Source organism: Pelobates fuscus, chromosome 12 (assembly GCF_036172605.1).
Source record: "Pelobates fuscus isolate aPelFus1 chromosome 12, aPelFus1.pri, whole genome shotgun sequence".
Taxonomy (NCBI): domain Eukaryota; kingdom Metazoa; phylum Chordata; class Amphibia; order Anura; family Pelobatidae; genus Pelobates; species Pelobates fuscus.
Genome location: NC_086328.1, coordinates 16,138,129 through 16,160,160, shown reverse-complemented (window position 1 = coordinate 16,160,160; position 22,032 = coordinate 16,138,129). Strand labels below are relative to the sequence as shown.

Genomic DNA, 22,032 nt, shown 5'->3' with positions numbered 1-22,032 from the left:
GTCTCTAATTTTCCCCCAGGCAACCACTATGAGAAATGGTGTTCGTTTTCCTTACTGCTCCCTGCTTGGCATGCAGAGGTGCAGGCAGACATTCAGAGCAGGGCAGCCAAAACAAGAAGACCACTAATGAACGTTTAACCCTCATAGACCTGGAAACAGATCGAGATGTTAAGATCTTGATACAGAACAGGATGAGAACAAACAGACCAACCAAAAATCACTAACCCAGGATAAAAGATCACTATATAAACTATTTGAATATTTTTTAGAAAAAAATGAATTGTTGGTCCCGTAGGCTCTTAAAGAACATAAATTGATTTGCATTGGTGATGGCCCTAGAAGTAGCCCACTAACTGTTATTGAACTACAACTTGAACTAGAACTCCCTGATGCTTTGCCAGCCTTTGCCAAAATGGGTATTTAACCTTAGTGGGTGATGTCCAGTTTAGGGTAAAGCTGGGAACTGTACCTCTGACTACACTATTTCGATCTAAGTTTTGCAAGCTGAATTAAAGGACCACTCTAGGCACCCAGACCACTTCAGCTTAATGAAGTGGTCTGGGTGCCAGGTCCTTCTAGGGTTAACCCATTTTTTCAGAAACATAGCAGTTTCAGAGAAACTGCTATGTTTGTGAATGGGTTAAGCCTTCCCCTATTTCCTCTAGTGGCTGTCTCATTGACAGCCGCTAGAGGCGCGTGCGTGATTCTCACTGTGAAAATCACAGTGAGAGCACGCAAGCGTCCATAGGAAAGCATTATGAATGCTTTCCTATGTGACAGGCTGAATGTGCGCGCAGCTTTTGCCGTGCGTGCGCATTCAGCCGACGGGGAGGATCGGAGGAGGAGAGCTCTCCGCCCACCGCTGGAAAAAGGTAAGTTTTAAACACTTTCCCCTTTCCAGAGCCGGGCGGGAGGGGGTCCCTGAGGGTGGGGGCACCCTCAGGGCACTCTAGTGCCAGAAAAACGAGTATGTTTTCCTGGCACTAGAGTGGTCCTTTAACCCCTTATGTGTGACATGTCATGATTCCCTTTTATTCCAGAAGTTTGGTCCTTAAGGGGTTAAGCCCCTATTACATTTTTAGACGTAAACATATTAAAATTATTGGATAAGGACATTTTGTGTGGGTGGTGGAGAGTAAAAGTGTCTGATTTGTATTCCAAAGTGTTAATTGGTGTTTGATCCTAGTCCGCAGTAGTCACGGATGCACTAGGGGTAATTAGAAAAGCAATCCAGTGTGAAAAGTCATGCAAATATGACACAACTGTTACCTGTGCTTATATATGAAACAATTCCAGCCACAGCGAAGAGAGATGTAAAAATTATCTTTATCACGGACTATGTGATATGTTGCCCTTGTCTGTGTTGGGCAGACACGGGATGTGGGGTCCGGGCCACATAACCACATAGGTCAATTCATACCAAAAAGGGCCCATAGTTTCTGGGAAAGATGATGGTCTCTCAAAGCATCTATACATACCAAGTAGTGTCTCCCTGGTAGGTGAGTAAGAAAGTAGGGTGGCAGAGTCTCAGGCCCTGGCACAGGAGGCTTATAAAACATCCAACAAAGGGGAAGGACGTTTCCATCATGTTAGAACTCTTGGTTCTACTTCCCCAAGGTCAAGAACCTACAGTATCCGAATCTATGTGATTGAAAACCCTGAGCGAAACTCCATAGGTTTAATGTTGAAGTGGCTCTGCCAATAGAAATAGTATCTGTATGATTATAGAGCTTGTTAAAACTTACTATAATGTGTGTTGATCATTTTTTCCATTTGCATTTAACACTTAACACTATAATGCTATCGTCTGAGTGTTTAACTTTACTTTACAGTCTTTGCAGGTTTCCATCTTGTAGTCTGCCTAATTGGCTGAAAGCATTAAAATCGATAATCGCAGCCAATCCAATTGTTCCTCATGGGAAACCCTGGAGAGGCTACTGTGCATGCGCAGCAAAATGTCACGCTGCGCCAATCAAATGCTAGGAGAGTCATTTAACCCCTTAAGGACACATGACATGTCATGATTCCCTTTTATTCCAGAAGTTTGGTCCTTAAGGGGTTAATCATATGTGCTAATTGACAGTGTTTTACATTGCTTGGCTCCAAAATAACGACATGTAGAGAGTATCAACATAGACAACAATATAAACAAAAACAGGGTGCTAATCCTAAAGGGTCACTCCCTCTACATGTCTAAATAAAAAAACTAAATATAAACAAAAGGATGCACACCAATGAGTCAATACAAGCAATAAAACAATCTTTATTTGCTATAAAGACCAAGAATACACAATACTCATATAAATCACATAAAACTAAATAAATAGGCTAAGACAACAAAAAGCAACAAACGTACTGTATTTACCAGGCCTACCAGAGCTGGTAACAACCAAAACAAACAACAGCGTTTCAACACTAAACAGTGTCTTCCTCAAGGGATAACAGTCCCTTATATCGCAGAGCTAAAAAGACGGGACCACCTCATTGACCTAAGGCAAAAATGGCCAGGCTAAAAAAAATAATAGCTTAAGATATCTTGTATTTTAATTAAAAATTATCTATTGCCTGAAAATGAGAAATGTAATCGTCCATTAAATTTGCTTCCTTCACTCTGTGTTTGTGAGTTAACTGTGTAGAATGGCCTGTAAGGCTTGTATCATTACATCCATTGTGTGAGAGAGAATGATTTTACATGTTTTGTGTTTTTTTTTTTTTTTTGGTCTCAGCTGATCAAGTGATGCTCAGTCTCTTCTGGATATTGACCATTATAATAAAGATCTTAAAAAAATCAGAAACCGTTTTAATTCTAAATTATGAGGTAATGGGCACTGTGTGCTACGCAGCTCAGCTTGAAACTGTTAACGGGATAAATTGGTATTTTGTAGAACCACAATATGCAATTAGGGTTAAAATGACAAGACCACTGCACCTAGACCACTTAATTGAGATGAAATGGTCTGGGCACCTTTAGTGGTGTTTAAAGTCATCCATCAAATTTGCTTCCCTTATTTTAAGAATTACCAATGCCAGGGCAGAGTATCATTTTTTTTCAGGTCTAAGCCAAGGCCCTGCATGCCACCAGTTTAATTTTGCTTAGCAAACGGTTTTCGGAAGTGGTGAATGAGTCTACAGAACTAGAGAAAGTCAGGGGAGAGGATCTTTCGGCTTGATGAGCATAGCCGGCAAGATGGAGCGTATCAAATCTCAGAACCTGATCACATTCAGCAAGACCCACTACATATGGAAAAAGGTGTCTCTAGTTCCACAACCCCTCCGACAATCATCTGAAACCATTGCTCCCATAAGGGACAATTCTGCCAGAGTCCCAAACCATCTCATAAGCATCTTGTCCCTAAGACCCCTCATTACTTCCTTTTGTGAGAGGTCTGTGTTAACACAGAGGTTTTTTACATTGTAATATAAACCTACTTGGTGCTCTGAAATAATTCCATAGATCAGGAATTTTTCTTCAGATTAAACCAGGTTTTTTTTTTCTGTGTAAGCCATTTGTCTTGATTCCTAAAATGACCCGCTGCATGTTGCAGTTTAGTGTTACACAGAAAGAGGGTTAAGAAGAACTTGACTTGTCCCAGATGTTAAAAAAAAGAAAATGTACATTAACATTCTTAACAAGTAACAACATGAAAAATCATTGTGAGCCATAAGTTCAACATTCCGACCGGCTTTTCCTGAGCTAAGAACTGGTAAGAGGATTATATAATGGAGAGCTCTGCTAATTTCAAAATGAATGTCACTACTGGCTTTATGTCAACTCTGCAAGACTCCAGTCTCCACCTCAACCTTCCATTGTGACATACTGCGTTTATTTACACGGACTTAGGTCTACTAGTTCCACACATTACAATATCTCCCCTAGTCCGTTCTTCACTCTTGGTGGGCATGGGACAGGGCATCAACAGCTACTTTGATGGAAAAAAGTAATTTAGCCTCCAAGCATTTTCTGTTGTTGGAGTATCTTCGTATATAAATTTATTCTGACATCTTTAAAAATATTCAAACTTCAAAAAATCCCACTGATCTAAATTTCTTCATTTTACTTTTAGGGACAAACATATATTTATTATGGTATATTTATGCCCCCATGTGCATTAAGCATTCATAAATTAGATGAATTTAGACCACATTGAGTTCTTATGAGAAACCAGGGGGCTGGCTGCACTCACCTGAACATGCATAAATAGAGTGCTGCTGGGAGCCAATTTATACAATAAAAAAGAAAATCCAACACACTCCCTTATCCACTAAACGGAAACTTCGGTGCTGACAGATTTTGTTAGTTTTTTTTAAAAACACCTAATCAAGGCAAAAATAATGGGGGTTTAGTTACATTATATGATCATACATTGGATAAGCCTGCCACAACATCAATGTACCCCATCATGGCAGGTCCTACTCTAACAGCCAAATGTCTGCTTCATGAGATACTTACTTGGGAAACAATTCCATCTGGAGTTCTCTGCAGTACAAGGCTAAATAGGGCCCCGGGATGGGGCACCTGTGATAGGGAGGGGTGCAAAACGCGTTGTGTTCTTAAAATACTTTATGACCTGGCCTTTTTTTGGCATAGCTGTAGATTGTCTGAAGACCTTTGGCCCACATTAGATTATAGCTCAGCCGTGCTGAGTTGTGAGGACCTTTGTTCTGTGCCAGGGCATCTAGATCATTAACATTCTTTTTGTAGTAAATACGCATATTGAATGGGCACTGTTCTGCTACTACCTTCCTCGTTACTAGTTTCATTTACACTTGATCCTATAATCTCTTGGTCTGTTGCTTCAAATGCCTGAAATGAATTGTTAAACTATGGTCATGTGGGTTTTGGTAACATTATGTAAATATGTACGTTATTGATGCTATAGAACCTGTGTTAAAGGAACACTATAGGATCATGAACACAAACATGTATTCATCACCCTATAGTGTTAAAACCTCCATTTAGGTGGCTGCCCCCCTCTACTCTCCCCCTCCCCCCCCCCCCAAAGGTAATAAAACTTACCTCATATTCTTATTGATATCAATGCATCTCTATGAGGAAAGTTCAGTGTCTCCATGCAGAGGGTGGAGACACTGAATGTCAGTCACACTGTGCAGCACTGCCCCAGGAAGCACCTCTAGTGGTAATCTGAGGAGTGGCCAGTGGAGCTATCCCTAGGGGGCACTGAAAACACTGCCTGCAGGGAATGATTATACTCACCAGAACAGCTACATTAAGCTGTAGTTGTTCTGGTGACTATAGTGTCCTTTTAAGTGTTCCATAATAATAGACTAGTTTTGTATGATGACGACACATGGCCTGATAATTCATGGAAATAGTTCCATGTATACAGTTTAACAGAAAACCATTGCGCAAATTAAACCCATCCTATAAATTAACCCTCTTCTCAAATGCAATGTCTTGACTGTGCGTATTAGAAGCTAAAATCCGGGGCAACGTTTGAGTACTGGCGCTGAAGGCTGCCATCATTACCGCCCCTTTTACTCTATGAGGGTTAAAAGAACTGGCTGAGAGTATTTTGGGAGGATGCATAATCTCCCTTGTTAAATTTTCACTTAAATTATTAATTAAAACGGTCTCTTTTCCACAAGGAGGTATTTTACCTCTTTGCCTCCCATTCATCTCCAGGTATTATGCTTCATGCATGTATCTTACTCTGAAGAAATCATATTCCCATAACCCCATCTCTCACTCTCTGCAAATGATGGTGTCACTGAGGGAAGTACCCTCCATACCATGTGTTGGTATCAGATAGGGCAGTAACCTGCACACCATGTGTTGGTATCGGGCAGTAACCTGCACACCATGTGTTGGTATCGGGCAGTAACCTGCACACCATGTGTTGGTATGAGATGGGGCAGTAACCTGCACACCATGTGTTGGTATCGGGCAGTAACCTGCACACCATGTGTTGGTATCTGATGGGGCAGTAACCTGCACACCATGTGTTGGTATCAGATGGGGCAGTAACCTGCACACCATGTGTTGGTATCAGATGGGGCAGTAACCTGCACACCATGTGTTGGTATCAGATGGGGCAGTACCCTCCATATCATGTGTTGGTATCAGATGGGGCAGTAACCTGCACACCATGTGTTGGTATCAGATGGGGCAGTACCCTCCATACCATGTGTTGGTATGAGATGGGACAGTAACCTGCACACCATGTGTTGGTATCTGATGGGGCAGTAACCTGCACACCACGTGTTGGTATCAGATGGGGCAGTAACCTGCACACCATGTGTTGGTATCAGATGGAGCAGTACCCTCCATACCATGTGTTGGTATCAGATGGGGCAGTAACCTGCACACCATGTGTTGGTATGAGATGGAGCAGTAACCAGCACACCACGTGTTGGTATCAGATGGGGCAGTAACCTGCACACCATGTGTTGGTATCAGATGGGGCAGTAACCTGCACACCATGTGTTGGTATCTGATGGGGCAGTAACCTGCACACCATGTGTTGGTATCAGATGGGGCAGTAACCTGCACACCATGTGTTGGTATCTGATGGGGCAGTAACCTGCACACCATGTGTTGGTATGAGATGGGGCAGTAACCTGCACACCATGTGTTGGTATCTGATGGGGCAGTAACCTGCACACCGTGTGTTGGTATGAGATAGGGCAGTAACCTGCACACCACTTGTTGGTATGAGATAGGGCAGTAACCTGCACACCATGTGTTGGTATCTGATGGGGCAGTAACCTGCACACCATGTGTTGGTATGAGATAGGGCAGTAACCTGCATACCAGGTGTTGGTATCTGATGGGGCAGTAACCTGCACACCATGTGTTGGTATCTGATGGGGCAGTAACCTGCACACCATGTGTTGGTATCAGATGGGACAGTAACCTGCACACCATGTGTTGGTATGAGATAGGGCAGTAACCTGCATACCATGTGTTGGTATCAGATGGGACAGTAACCTGCACACCATGTGTTGGTATCTGATGGGACAGTAACCTGCACACCATGTGTTGGTATGAGATGGGGCAGTAACCTGCATACCATGTGTTGGTATCAGATGGGGCAGTAACCTGCACACCATGTGTTGGTATGAGATGGGGCAGTAACCTGCATACCATGTGTTGGTATCAGATGGGGCAGTAACCTGCACACCATGTGTTGGTATGAGATAGGGCAGTAACCTGCACACCATGTGTTGGTATGAGATAGGGCAGTAACCTGCATACCATGTGTTGGTATCAGATGGGACAGTAACCTGCACACCATGTGTTGGTATCTGATGGGACAGTAACCTGCACACCATGTGTTGGTATGAGATGGGGCAGTAACCTGCATACCATGTGTTGGTATCAGATGGGGCAGTAACCTGCACACCATGTGTTGGTATGAGATAGGGCAGTAACCTGCATACCATGTGTTGGTATCAGATGGGACAGTAACCTGCACACCATGTGTTGGTATCTGATGGGACAGTAACCTGCACACCATGTGTTGGTATGAGATGGGGCAGTAACCTGCATACCATGTGTTGGTATCAGATGGGGCAGTAACCTGCACACCATGTGTTGGTATCAGATGGGGCAGTAACCTGCATACCATGTGTTGGTATCAGATGGGGCAGTAACCTGCACACCATGTGTTGGTATGAGATAGGGCAGTAACCTGCATACCATGTGTTGGTATCAGATGGGACAGTAACCTGCACACCATGTGTTGGTATCTGATGGGGCAGTAACCTGCACACCATGTGTTGGTATCAGATGGGACAGTAACCTGCACACCATGTGTTGGTATGAGATGGGGCAGTAACCTGCATACCATGTGTTGGTATCTGATGGGGCAGTAACCTGCACACCATGTGTTGGTATCAGATGGGACAGTAACCTGCACACCATGTGTTGGTATGAGATAGGGCAGTAACCTGCACACCATGTGTTGGTATCAGATGGGGCAGTACCCTCCATACCATGTGAAATGGCCGCCTTAATTTCCACTCATTTCCCTGGTGGCACAAGGCCCAGATCTCACCCGGTCTAGGCCCCATGTGGGGCGGAAGTACCCCTCAAAGGCCCCGCCCACTCCCGTCGCAAAGGACTCGGGCTGTAAAGAGTGCGGAACCCTCGGGGGCGGGAACAGACAGAGATACTGCTCTGCCATTGGACAAGCGAGCAGGGAGAGCGCTCCGCTGGGGGGAGACATGGAGACCGCCGCTGAAAGATGGTCTGCGGAGACACGCTGTGTGAGAGGGAGAAAGGTGTGTGTGTGGGGGGGTAGTGAAAAGAGAGGGGAGAGGAGGGGCGGGGGAACGGGACACGGTGTGAAAGAAGGGAGGGGGCATTGTGTGTGGTGAGAGGAGAAAAGGTGTGTGAGAGGGGGGACACGGTGTGAGGGGTGCAGGAGAGGGGACACACCGTGTGAGGGGTGGAGGAGAGGGGGGACACTGTGTGAGATCAGCGGGAGAGGGGAGGCGCGGTGTGAGGGGTGCAGGAGAGGGGGGAGACACTGTGTGAGGGATGCAGGAGAGGGGAGACGCGGTGTGAGGGGTGGAGGAGAGGGGGGACACTGTGAGGGGTGCAGGAGAGGGGGGACGCGGTGTGAGGGGTGGAGGAGAGGGGGGGCACCGTGTGAGGGGTGCAGGAGAGGGGGGCACCGTGTGAGGGGTGCAGGAGAGGGGGGACACCGTGTGAGGGGTGCAGGAGATGGGGACACCGTGTGAGGGGTGCAGGAGAGGGGTGACACCGTGTGAGATGTGGAGGAGAGGGGTGACACTGTGTGAGGGGTGGAGGAGAGGGGGACACTGTGTGAGGGGTGGAGGAGAGGGGGACACTGTGTGAGGGGTGGAGGAGAGGGGTGACACTGTGTGAGGGGTGGAGGAGAGGGGTGACACTGTGTGAGGGGTGGAGGAGAGGGGTGACACTGTGTGAGGGGTGGAGGAGAGGGGTGACACTGTGTGAGGGGTGGAGGAGAGGGGTGACACTGTGTGAGGGGTGGAGGAGAGGGGGGACCCGGTGTGAGGGGTGGAGGAGAGGGGGGACCCGGTGTGAGGGGTGGAGGAGAGGGGGGACCCGGTGTGAGGGGTGGAGGAGAGGGGGGACCCGGTGTGAGGGGTGGAGGAGAGGGGTGACACTGTGTGAGGGGTGGAGGAGAGGGGGGACCCGGTGTGAGGGGTGGAGGAGAGGGGTGACACGGTGTGAGGGGTGGAGGAGAGGGGTGACACTGTGTGAGGGGTGGAGGAGAGGGGGACACTGTGTGAGGGGTGGAGGAGAGGGGGACACTGTGTGAGGGGTGGAGGAGAGGGGGACACTGTGTGAGGGGTGGAGGAGAGGGGGACACTGTGTGAGGGGTGACACTGTGTGAGGGGTGGAGGAGAGGGGTGGGTGACATGATGTGGGGGTGGAGGAGGGTGGTGACACTGTGAGGGGTGGAGGAGAGGGGGGACCCGGTGTGAGCGGTGGAGGAGAGTGGGGACTCGGTGTGAGGGTTGGAGGAGAGTGGGGACACAGTCTGAGGGTCGAGGAGAGGGGTGACACTGTGTGAGGGGTGGAGGAGAGAGGGGACACAGTCTGAGGGTTGAGGAGAGGGGTGACACTGTGTGAGGGGTGGAGGAGAGAGGGGACACAGTCTGAGGGTTGTGAGGGTGAAGGAGAGAGGGGACACAGTCTGAGGGTTGAGGAGAGGGGTGACACTGTGCGGGGTGGAGGAGAGAGGTGACACAGTCTGAGGGTTGTGAGGGGTGGAGGAGAGGTGGGACACAGTGTGAGGGGTTGAGGAGAGGGTTAACACTGTGTGAGGGGTGGAGGAGAGAGGGGACACAGTCTGAGTGTTGTGAGGGGTGAAGGAGAGAGGGGACACAGTCTGAGGGTTGAGGAGAGGGGTGACACTGAGGGGTGGAGGAGAGAGGGGACACAGTGTGAGGGTTGTGAGGGGTGGAGGAGAGGTGGGACACAGTGTGAGGGGTTGAGGAGAGGGTTAACACTGTGTGAGGGGTGGAGGAGAGAGGGGACACAGTCTGAGGGTTGTGAGGGGTGGAGGAGAGGTGTGACACAGTCTGAGGGGTTGAGGAGAGGGTTAACACTGTGTGAGGGGTGGAGGAGAGAGGGGACACAGTATGAGGGTTGAGGAGAGGGGTGACACTGTGAGGGGTGGAGGAGAGATGGGACACGTGTGTGAGGAGAGTGGGATACATAAAGAGGACATGATGTAGGGAGACATAGGTGGGTTAATGTGTGAATTAGGATCAGGGCCGGACTGGGAATTAAAAGCAGCCCTGGAAAAAAATATTTACCAGCCCCATAATGCGTCGCGACCTGGGGTCTGCTGGGATATGGGGCTGTAGTAGGGTATAGGAGCAGTGGTGCAATGTGTGAGGGGTGCAGTGTGTGTGAAAGGTTCAGTGTATGTGTGTGTGTGTGTGGGGGGGGTGTAGTGTGTGGGGGGAAATGTGTGTATGGGGGGCTGTGAATGTGTGTGTGTGTGTGTGTGTGTGTATGGGGGGCTGTGTATGTGTGTGTGGGGCAATGTGTGCATGGGGGCAGTGTGTAAATGTGTATGGTGTGTGTGTGTGTGTATGGGGCAATGTGTGAATGTGTATGGTGTGTATGGGGGGCAGTGTGTGAATGTGTATGGTGTATGTGTGGGGGCCGTGTGTCTATGGGGCTAGAGTTCACTCTCAACACTGTGACCACCAGGAATTCATGGTGGTCGCAGTGGTGAGAGTGAACTCTAGCCCATAGCTCCAGGGCTAGAGTTCACTCTCGTGAGAGCCGGAGCATTGCCGTGGTAACCGCAGCAACGCTCTGTGCTCGTGCAAGAAGGACGTAGAGGAGCTGCAGGCTGAGCTCCCGGGTCCTCTCTTCCTCCCTCCCCTGCTGGCTGCCCGCACGGTGCCTGTGGAACGGGGAGGGAGATCGGCTGGCAGGGGAGAGCCTCGTGGGGGGTGGGGCTCTTTCTCCCCCTCCCCTTGTGTGTCTCTCTCCTTTCTCCCTCTGTTTCTCTCTTCCCCTCTGTCTCTTTCTCCCCCCTTTCCCTGTGTGTCTCTCTCTCCCCCACATCTCTCTTCCCCTCTGTCTCTCTCTCCCCCACATCTTTCTCCCCCCTTTCCCTGTGTGTGTCTCTCTCTCTCTCTCCCCCACTTCTCTCTTCCTCTCTCCTACATCTCTCTTCCTCTGTCTCTCTCTCCCCAACATCTCTCTTCCCCTCTCTCTCCCCCACATCTATCTTCCCCTCTGTCTCTCTCTCCCCCTTCTTCTCCATCTCCCCCTCTGTCTCTCTCTCCCCCTTCCCCTCTCTCTCCCCCTGTTTCTTTTTCCTCCCTCCACCATCTCTCTATTCCCACTTTTTCTCCCTCTGTGTCTCTTTCCCCCATCCTTTCCCTGTGCCCCTCTGTTTTATTTGCCCCCTCCCCTTGTGTCTCTTTATTCCCGTCTTCCCCTCCCATTTACCTGCGAGTAGGGAGTAGGGTTTTTTGATAGAACACATTCTACACGCTGGAGCCGCCGGACCGGGTGGCAGCCTCGCCGGTCCAGCGGCACTCCAGTCAGGCTGTCACTAGTGCTGACTCGCGGGGGGGTGAAGGAGGAGGGAGGAGCATGTCTCTGTACCATGCTCCCTCGCGGTTCCCACAATTCCCAGCACAGGAACCGCGAGGGAGCATGGTACAGAGACATGCTCCTCCATCCTCCTCCTTCAGCCCCCAGCGAGTCAGCACTAGTGACAGCCTGACAGGAGTGCCGCCGGACCGGCGAGGCTGCCACCCAGTCCGGCGGCTCCAGCGTGGAATGCGGCCGCCGACCGGCCCCCTCAGAGTGTGTGCCCCCGGACCGGCCACCTGGTGGCACATACATGGTCAGTGCAGCCCCCAGGTGCCGCGGCCCACCTGGAAATTTACCGGTATCCCGGTGGGCCAGTCCGGCCCTGAGTAGGATGAAAGGAGAGGCGATTTCTGTCAAAGAAGAAAGTCATACCTTTATATGGGGGAATTAAAGTGAAATACTTTTTTGGGAGTTTGGTGTAAGGGCCATGGCTTTTGTTAGGGGAGGTTGAATAGTCCTGCTCTTGTTGTAGGGTTAAAGGGGAATGCTTTGTGAAATGACACCAACCAGGTTCTTTGAAGAGTACAGGGGGGATGAGAGTGGAGGGAACGGTTTGTGAGAAGGTATGGAGGGTCTGTTAAATGATTCCCATGGATCGGGATATTAATCTGCATGTAAAGGGAATGCAATACAAAGGGCCTGAGAGCGGAATTGTTACCAAATCCCCTTTCACCAAAATAACTTTCACTAGTGTCATTTGAATACATGTTGTTTTAGTGTGACTTGTTTGACAGTATTGACTATACCCTGCTTTACCCTGACATACAGACACAAAAACACATACAAATACAAAACTGACACACATGCAGATGCACAGACACACAGATGGAAACACTGACACGCATGCAGATACACAGACAAACAAAAGATTCATGTAGAAACACTGAAACACATCTAAAGACACAGATGCACACACTGATGCAGATACACAGATACAAACACTGATAAAGATACACAGACACAGAGATACATACATACACTGACACACACCTAGATACACAGATAGCACACTGACACACATGCAGATACACAGATAAAAACACTGACACCCAGGCAAATACAGACATGCAAACACTGATGTTAAACTTGCCCTGTGCTTTCCTTTTCTACATGCATGCCAATTTTTATTCCACAATAATATTTGACTACTCTGGCTTAGAAGCATTTTCCCCCTTTGTGTCTCACACCCCCTTTGTGTGTCTTACATTTCCCCTACTCATTGTGTGTCTCATACATCCCCCAGCCCTGTTGTGTGTCTCTTACTTCCCCCAGCCCCTTTGTGTGTCTCTCACATTACCAGCCCCTTATTTCTCTTTCTCTCTAGCCCCTTTGTGTGTCATTGTCCCCTTCCCCAGCCCCTCTATGTGGAATTGCCTCCTTCTCAGCCCCTCAGTGTGTGTAACTGTCCCCTCCCCTAGCCCATCTGTGTCTTTTTCTGCTTCCCAAACCCTTTTGTGTGCCCCTGTCCCCTTCTCAGCCCCTCTATGTCATTATTCCTTTCCCCAGCCCATCTGTGTGTCTTTCTTCAGCCCCATTCCCTCTGTTTGTCTAATTCCCACCCATTCCCTCCATGTGTCTCATGCCCCCATCCATGTATCTTATCCCCACCAGCCCCTCCATGTGTCTCATTCCTCCCCAGCCACTCCATGTGTTTCATCCCCCTCATCCCTAAGCTTGCGGACCTCCATGTAGCATGCCCAAGCGAACCGGGCAGGGGATCTTATGTTTCTGACAGGAAAGAGCACTTCCTGTCAGACTGTGGTCTGCTCGGCCACACAAAATGCAGTGACTGGTAGGAGGGGAGCGATGTGCACTGCGTTCTACTCCTGCCGGTCACCATAAGACTGCGACCCCCAGTCTAGTACAACCGTGCACCGTCTGAAGTTATCACGGCCCACAGGGAAGTTTCCCGGGGAAAACCTTGGGCACTCCAGAGATGTTGTGTACTACATTTTCCATAGTACTCTTACCATAATAATGGCAAAGTATTATAGGTGATGTAGTGCAAAAAATCTGGAGCGCCAAAGGTTGCCTACTACTGCCCTAGTCTATCACAATAGATCAGACAACTGTATCTCAGTTTCACATATCTACAGATTATGCCTGATTAGACATGCAAAGATGTTTAAAATACCGTAAATGTTTCTGTAAAGACTATAACGAGAATTTTCATGCTAAGTTTAAGGGACCCTCCAGGTACTGAAATAATTAATGTAGGTTATGGTGCGGGGATGTCCAGCTTGTCCAAAAAAAATAATTTTTGCAATCCATTTTGTCTATGCTGAGCTACATTTACAATAAACCTCTACTGGGCAACAGTTTCTCGACTATGTTCAGGGGATGTATGGAGTGAAATTAGATTGCAGGATTTCTCTGATAGATTTTCAGTATTTTACTTCCTGGTCTGATCAGTGCGTTAGCTACAAACTCTGTGGATTTGTAGCTTATGCAGGCTTTTTTTTATACACATTTTATTTGTTTAATTTATACTTTTTTTTTTCTGTATAATTTATTAAAAATTGGTGTCAACTCTAGCTTTAGTGTCTTTGGTCAGCATGTTTTCTCTATAACTGTGACCACTGTCCATCATCGAGACTAGTAACTATTCTGGTGGCGATTTAGCTCTGCTATTGTGTGGGAATACACATCTCTAATGGAAAAATGAATCCCTTTGCCTTGTTATAGATTTTCTCTGCATACCTATTTGTCTTTCTCCCTCATCGTGACCACAACACGCTTATTGTACTGAAATGAAGCAAGGCAGGACATTTTAAAAACTCCCTACTGTATCCAATAATTGGTCCTTTTTATTACGAGCTGTAAGATGATCTTTAATGATGTTAAATGGGGGCAGTACAACCCCAATTATTTCACTGAACTTTTCCTTGGATTCAACACACATTTATAAAGAAGATTATACATTTGACAAAAAGAAAATAAATGTTTGTCAACCAAAGAAAGGGAGGGGGATGGAGACTGAAATATCTCAGTACAACCTAAATTGGATTTTTTGAATTGTTGAAGTAGCTTACAGGGAAAATGTTAAACTTTACATCTTCTTGTAATAAATCATTTTCAGTTATTTATCCATTCATTTAAGGGACACTATAGTCACCAGAACAACTACAGCTTATTAAATTTGTTCTGGTGAGTAGAATCATTACCTTCAGGCTTTTTGCTGTAAACACTGTCTTTTCAGAGAAAATGCAGTGTTTACATTACAGCCTAGGGATAACTTTACTGGCCACTCCTCAGATGGCTGTTAGAGATCCTTCCTGGGTCATGGCTGCCTAAAATGCATCCAAACATTCAGTATCTCCTCCCTCTGTATACAGACACTGAACTTTCCTCATAGAGATTCATTGATTCAATGTATCTCTATGAGAAGATGCTGATTGGCCAGGGCTGTGTTTGAATTGTGCTGGCTCTGCCCCTGATCTGCCTCCTTGTCAGTCTCAGCCAATTGGGCAGCATTGTGATTGGATTAGGCTACCACTTCTGATGATGTCAGCAGGCAGTGGGCAGGTCTAAAGGAAACAGGCACAAAATAAGCAGCTCCAGACTTGAATACAAGTAAGATTTACTATATTTAGGGAGGCATGAGGGGGCAAGGATGGCTAGATGGTGGTTTTAACCCTATAGGGTCAGGAATACATGTTTGTGTTTCTGACCCTATAGTGCTCCTTTTTTTAATGCTTTTTTTTGTTGGGCATGGATAACAACAGTCAAGTTATAGTCGCCACAACAGCGATAATACAGACAATATTAAACGTTCAGCAGGCTCGTTACATATTACATAATAGCACAGGTACTTTGGTGTGACATGAGCAAAGTGCACATTTTGACTTATTGACATTGATTCATACATAAAGTACTTTTTAAAACTTTCTGATTTAATTACAATGACATATTGATCTGGGACATCAGTTATCATATTAGCATCCCGTTGGGGTCATTCACTGGACATAGCATTCTTTAGTTATGATGTGAAGAGAGTGTATAATGGCTCAAATAGCCATAACATACTTATCACATTTTGTGGTATAATTCGAGCACTTTGTCATGGCATAATTCAAGTGCCCATTTTAACGTATGAACCTGGATATTTGTTAAACATATATTGAGTTTAAATATCTTTGCCTATTTTGCAGCATCATAGCAATTCAACAACAGTTATCCTGTTATTGGCATAAATCAGCGTTACACTTCACCCTGTTGAGTGTCCACACTGTACCTGAGCTGCGAGCACAGTTGCATAAATCTAAGCATTTGCCCTGCAGAGGAGGGCCTAAGAAAGAAGGAGAAGAGAGGAGAGAGAGAGAGAACAAGAAAGAAGGTCCGGGGGGGGGGGATGAAAGAAGGTGGGCACGCAGAGTGACAAGGGGGAGGGGACCCGGGGGACCCCCGCGGGTGGGCCAACGCCTCAGTAGTTCCCCTCACTTTGGCCGTTAAGTCATCCATCAGACGTATTTCTTTGATTCTAGTTATCGCACTCGCTATTTGGGGGAGGTCTGGTTTTAGCCATGTGTATGCTAAAGCCCGTCTCGCAGCTAACGTAATTTTATGTATTAATGTTTGTTCCCGTCGGTTCCATCCATCGATGGATCTATTCAATAGATACACCCATAGGTCTTAGTCCGGTGTTCTGGAGAACACCTGGTTCAACAAGTTTTCAACAGCCCTCCAGAATATCATGACATGTGGGCACTCCCACCACATATGTATTTATGTCTCCTTGGCTCCACATCCCCCCCAGCAGACATCAGTGGTGGATTTGTGCATCCTATACAGTTTTACCGGAGTAGTGTACCAGCGGAACATCATCTTAAACGATTGCTCCTGCAGGGTTACGCATACTGAGGACGTTTTGCTAGCTTCCCATATCTCTTGCCATTCCACCCCCTCTAAAACCTCACCCAGGTCTTGTTCCCATTGCCTATAGTGCTCCTTTAAGCTATAACTGTGATATTAAGAGACAGCCATTTGATAGGGGCACTCCAGACCCCTAAAACACCTTACATTAGGCTAAAAGGCTTTATGTTTAACCCCTTAAGGACACATGACGTGTGTGACACGTCATGATTCCCTTTTATTCCAGAAGTTTGGTCCTTAAGGGGTTAAAGAATGTGTCCTCTTTTTTCATTTTGCAAAAAGTGCTGATTTCAATATGAATGTACACTTTTATAAATTAAAATGGTTACATCCCCTTGACTTTCAAACAGACAACAGGTTCAGTTACTTCCTGGTTTGGTTAGCCCAGTAAAGCTAAACTCAAGTGGTAGCAATTACCCAGAGCACCTGCCTTGAAAGCCTTCTCATTCAGCTGCAGTGGGAGGTCTGTGATTGGACAGCCACAGGAAGTCTGGGCAGGGCTAGAAGGGGAAGGCTTGCAAAAGCTGCAGACAGGAGATCAGCAGGTTTTGCAAGCTGTTTTTAGATTTACCTCCAATAAAATATGCTTCTGTCAATATGTATTCTCATTTTAGAGAATAACCCTCTTAGCCTCCATCAAAAATTGAGATCCGTTGGCTTTGCTTACACCCTTATAGTGATCCTTTGTTGTTGTAGCCAATGTACTTCCAAATGCAACTTATGCATTCTGGAATGTTGCCTGTACACCATTATTTTAAAGAGTGGCTATATTGAGTGTTGTCAACATTTGTGGCAGCTTGCCTGTATCTGCCTATCCTCCTCTAAGCTCTCATTAACAATCTGTATTTCACCCACAAAACTGCTGCTCGTGGTTTTGTTTACTGTGCATGTGCCTGTTAACATCAGAGACTGAACAACACAAAAACCCATGGATGTCAAGTGTATCATCATGATTCTAGAACGCAAAACGGTTATATCACGATCATTGTTTCCTAGAACACCGTTTTGTTTCAGCGTGCCTTATACATGAAATATAAATAGTTATACTGTGTGTGTTGGTCATTAATATTGTGTTGTCCTAGTTATTTTGCAATTTTTATTTTTTCCCAGAATGTGAATAACACCTCAGTTTTAAACATTCTAGCTTTCCTCTGTCATTGAATTATTCTTTTTGATCAGTTTTTAATCTTTTATCTACTATACCTCAAAAGTTCAAACCTACTGATGAAAGAGTATATATTTTAATTGACAACAACCTAGGTTGGGTAGCATCTGTGTTTCTGTCTGTCTGTCTGTCTGTCTGTCTATGTATCTATCCATCCATCCATCCAGCAAGTGTCATCTGTTCCATTAATGTGAGCATTCTTCCTGTTCAACCCAACTGCTTATTTTTGTAGCTAGAGATAGGTTTCCTTTTAATGAAGTATCTTAAAATATACCCCATTAAATCTGCTACCTTTTGTGGACAGATGGAGAGTCCATCTAATGCTGTTGCACATGTAATTCTTTGGTGTGTAAAAATAAATAATTAATAATAATAAAAATGTAATAATCAAGGCTTCCTGCTTGGAGCTAGACCCAGCATGAAAGGTCTGCAAGCCAGCTAGCTGTTGTGGTCCTCACCTGACCAGCTTGCCATTAGGGTCCTATAATCTTAGTTCTCCATGTAAGAGTGGGATCTAGGATTAAATGTTATCATCCCCCCAAATGAGTGTTCCTCACTGCATTGTCCAGGTTAAAGGACCGTACTCTGTGCCAGATACCCATTGTCATGAGGAAGGCTAATTCATTAAGAAGAACTGAGCTGGCATTCTTATGATTGATGGCTGGGTGTAATTGAAGCTTCAAACTATATAAACCATTTTATTTGTATCTTTTTACTGCCTTTTTTTTTATCATTCCCTCTTTAACAGGGACTTAGATAAAAGACCTACTCATCCAATTATTGTTTTGTTGGAATCGACCTGATTGTGTCACGAGAGCTGCTTGCCCTCATATACTGCTTATGATTTTCAAAGTCTATTTCAGTCATTGCTAATAAGCAAGGCTCTCGGTTCTGCCGATTCTCCAGGAAAGATTAATTGAATTATGTCATCCATTCAATCAAATCATCTTATGACAATTAGTATTTCCTTATGAGAAATAAGTGGCACCTGCATTGTGGGGAAATTGAATACATGTATGAAGGTCCTTGCTTTTGCATGTTGACATTATTAAAGATTTAAAGGAGTTCTAAAGCATGGTCCTTTAAATGCAATAATCTCAACTACTAGACCGGCCTAAAAATTACTGAAATTTTCCATGGAATATTTTGTAATGAAGCTATAGCTTGATTTAGCTGATCCTTGTTTAGTTAGGGATATACAAACATTTACAATATATATTTCTATTATTAGAATTGCAAAAAGGACAATTCATTGTAATTTACCCAGTCCTATGTTTGTAATCATTATTATCAGAACCATTTATGGTACATATGTTAACGCTGTTTATGTTGTATTAAGCTAACCTTGATAATCACTAATTCATTTTAAAATATCCCTTTTGATGCAGTTGGTTTTTTACATGTGCACATCTTGTAATTTGCCAATATCGGTAAAAATAAAACAAAGAAGGATATGTCGCCTTACTAGTAGACCGTACTCCGGTGTTCTCTGCTAGAAGTGTGGCTGAATCCCGGGATAAAATTTTATTTTTGGCATATTTTTTATTTTTTTTTTAAAGTCACCAACAGAAAAGTGATTACCCAGATTTATAAGAGGAGCAATCACAGTGCAAACCAATGCAATCAGCAGGAAAATTTCACTGGTTTCCACGGTAATGGCTTCACTTTTAGAACTTTGCGACACTTTTATAAATCTTCCACAATGTCACACCCTCACACTGCACCGTCTTAAAGAAACGTTTTACAGCTCGTCAGCCCAGAACATAGCAGGCCAAAGTGATTCCCAGCCAAGCAACGAGCCTCAGATTTATGTGATGTTTTAGAAAGAATACATTTCAGGACGTGATGTCCACATCCACATCCGCTAATTATTCCCCTCACATTTGTATTCCGGGGTGCAGAGAAGGGGCAGGTACCTGATCACTACCAGCAATAGGCTCAATGACTTGCTAATGAGCCCAATATTACGACAAGATCCCACACCAAGAAGTCATTCAGCATTCATTCATTAGCCCATTCATTCACAGGTAATTAACCTGATCTGAAAAAGCAGCACTCAGGCTTTTCAAAGCAGGGCATAATGCCTATCTATTGGTCATTGTGTTGGTCTCTTATTCCTCTGTTAAAGGGACACCATAGGCATGCACGAATATATGGAATTATCTGTATAAATATTCGCGTATGTTTCCATAACTCCGAAGCATCCAAGTTCCATTGGAACTTGCAAGTTACAACACTTTTTACGTGTGTTGGATGTTAAATCTGCCTTCTCGTATATATTGATCTTTACTGTGGCTGTAAATTCTTAAAACGTCAGAAACGGCTTTATACGATACAATTCTCATCTCCGACCGTGTGTAGATCCTAAAAAGGACATCATAATTCTCCTTGCTATAATTTTCCAGTGGGGTATTGGCATACATTGCCAGGAAATGTGTTTTGTGTTTGCACAAAATAATTTAACCCCTTAAGGGCCAAACTTCTGGAATAAAAGGGAATCATGACATGTCACACATGTCATGTGTCCTTAAGGGGTTAAGCACAAAATGTGTGGTCATAAGGAAGACTTTATAATTTGAAATTCCACATCCCATAATCCTTAGCCATATCGAGCTGAACGTAAGAATGATTGGGGAACTCTTTTTTTTGAAAAGTTAGATTGTGTGTGCCAATTTACATCTCTGTTGGGTTGATTCACTAAAAACTGTATTGTGGTGAATAAAAAAAAAAAGAAAGAAAAATTGAAAAATAAAGGCAAAAATAGCCAAATTGTGACAGTTTAGTTGGATTTTTTTTCAGTTTTTGCATACATTTTTGAAATAAGGTTTTTCATTCACTACAGTTTGGTCTTTAGTGAATAAACCCCTGCACCTTTTATTCATCTTATTAAATGATCTGTACTATAGAAATCCTTCTATTTGTCACAGAATACATCACATTATTATGTGTATAAGCCTCTTATATATCCATACTATTTAGATTGTTTTATGTATCACTCAGTACATATTTTTATTATTAAATCTTTAATAAAGATCTTAATATATTGGAATGGGAAAAGACCAGTGCAATTGGTTTCCCTCTGTTTTGCTCTCATAGGAGCTGTATGTGTGGTTTTCACTTAAATATTCATTATATGTCATAAGATAGTTGCCCCCCCCCCCCCCCCCCGAACTTTAGAGATTCTGTCTACAAGGATCTCACAAGAGAGAATCTTAAAATGTCTAATCAAAATGTGCACCAGTTGCCACTGGAATATTGCTACTGTTTCTTTTATGCGATATTAAAATGTAAAACAATTATTCGCACCTGTCTCACACTTTCAGTAAGTTTAAAAATGTGTTTCCTAAATTTATATCTATGCAGAAGCACAAACAATTCTCTTTGTAATGCAACAGCTATAACATTATTGCAGTAACGTTGTTTTAACCATAACCCTCCTTAACATTCCATCTGATGTCCTGTCAACGTTCGGTGAAAGAGGTGTGAATGATCATTGTCTTCTTACCTATGATAATGGCACAAGCACTGACAAGTCCTATCTCCTTTTTTAGTGTCACCTTTTCCGTGGTGCTGTCTGCACTCGCTGTGGCATTGGGTAGGTGCTGCGTGGTTGCTGTTTGTTCGTGCCCTGGACTGCTCTTGCTAGAGTTTTCGAGCTGATTTTCTACAGCCATCTCTCCAGTCCCCTGAATTTGTATGCCCAGCTCAGCTGCCAGCCAGCCTTGTTGAATGTTTCAGTTTGACGTCCTCGGGCTCTTGTGGGGATGTTGACCCTCTGCACACCAGGTATGTCTAAGTGAGGAGAACTCACTACTACTACTTCTTCTACCTCCTTGAAGGCAGTGTCACAGCACAGACTGGCACACACAGAGTACACTTTTTTTTTTTTTTAACATCCTGCTGCTCCACAGCTTGTGTGCACGTTCCACAGTTTGAGGCTGAAGGGGTGTTCACATACAAAGCTCTTAAAGGCACAGTGCTTTTTTTCCCCCCTTTTCATTCAACATAAAACCATATCATTAAAAATCGCTCACCAAACCATAAAGTGTGCTAAATTGCGTTTGCCCTTACTGAGCCAGTAAACCCCAAACAGGGCCCAGTCCACCATCTTGATAGCCAGCGTACCTATGGTCACAACTGCACAAAGTTATCCACTAGACTGTCAAGCAGTACATTCTACATGATGGCATTAACATGTTTTGGCAAAGCTTTAAATTCTCTTGACACCCAAGAGGTGCTTAGGGTAATTTGGTAAGGTGAGTGCTAATCATAGTTAAAGTGTATTATCTCATATATATGCATGTCCTGCTCTTACTTCCATCTTTAAATTAGGGACACACTGGCTCACCTATATTAAGATAAATTCTGATGTAAGTTCTAAAAGTGGAGCAGTCACCATGGAAACCAAAAGAAT

The 22,032-nt window shown here is 44.9% G+C and overlaps 1 protein-coding gene across 1 annotated transcript in view; it reads right to left on the bottom strand.

Moving 5' to 3' along the window:
* Window positions 1-21,484, bottom strand: part of SLC7A10 (solute carrier family 7 member 10) — a 43,299-nt gene extending 21,815 nt beyond the window's left edge. The window contains exon 1 of the mRNA XM_063438382.1: window positions 21,124-21,484. Within this exon, the coding sequence (XP_063294452.1) occupies window positions 21,124-21,292 (169 nt within the window). The 5' untranslated portion in view covers window positions 21,293-21,484. The remainder of the gene's footprint in view (window positions 1-21,123) is intronic.
* Window positions 21,485-22,032: the final 548 nt, after the last annotated feature.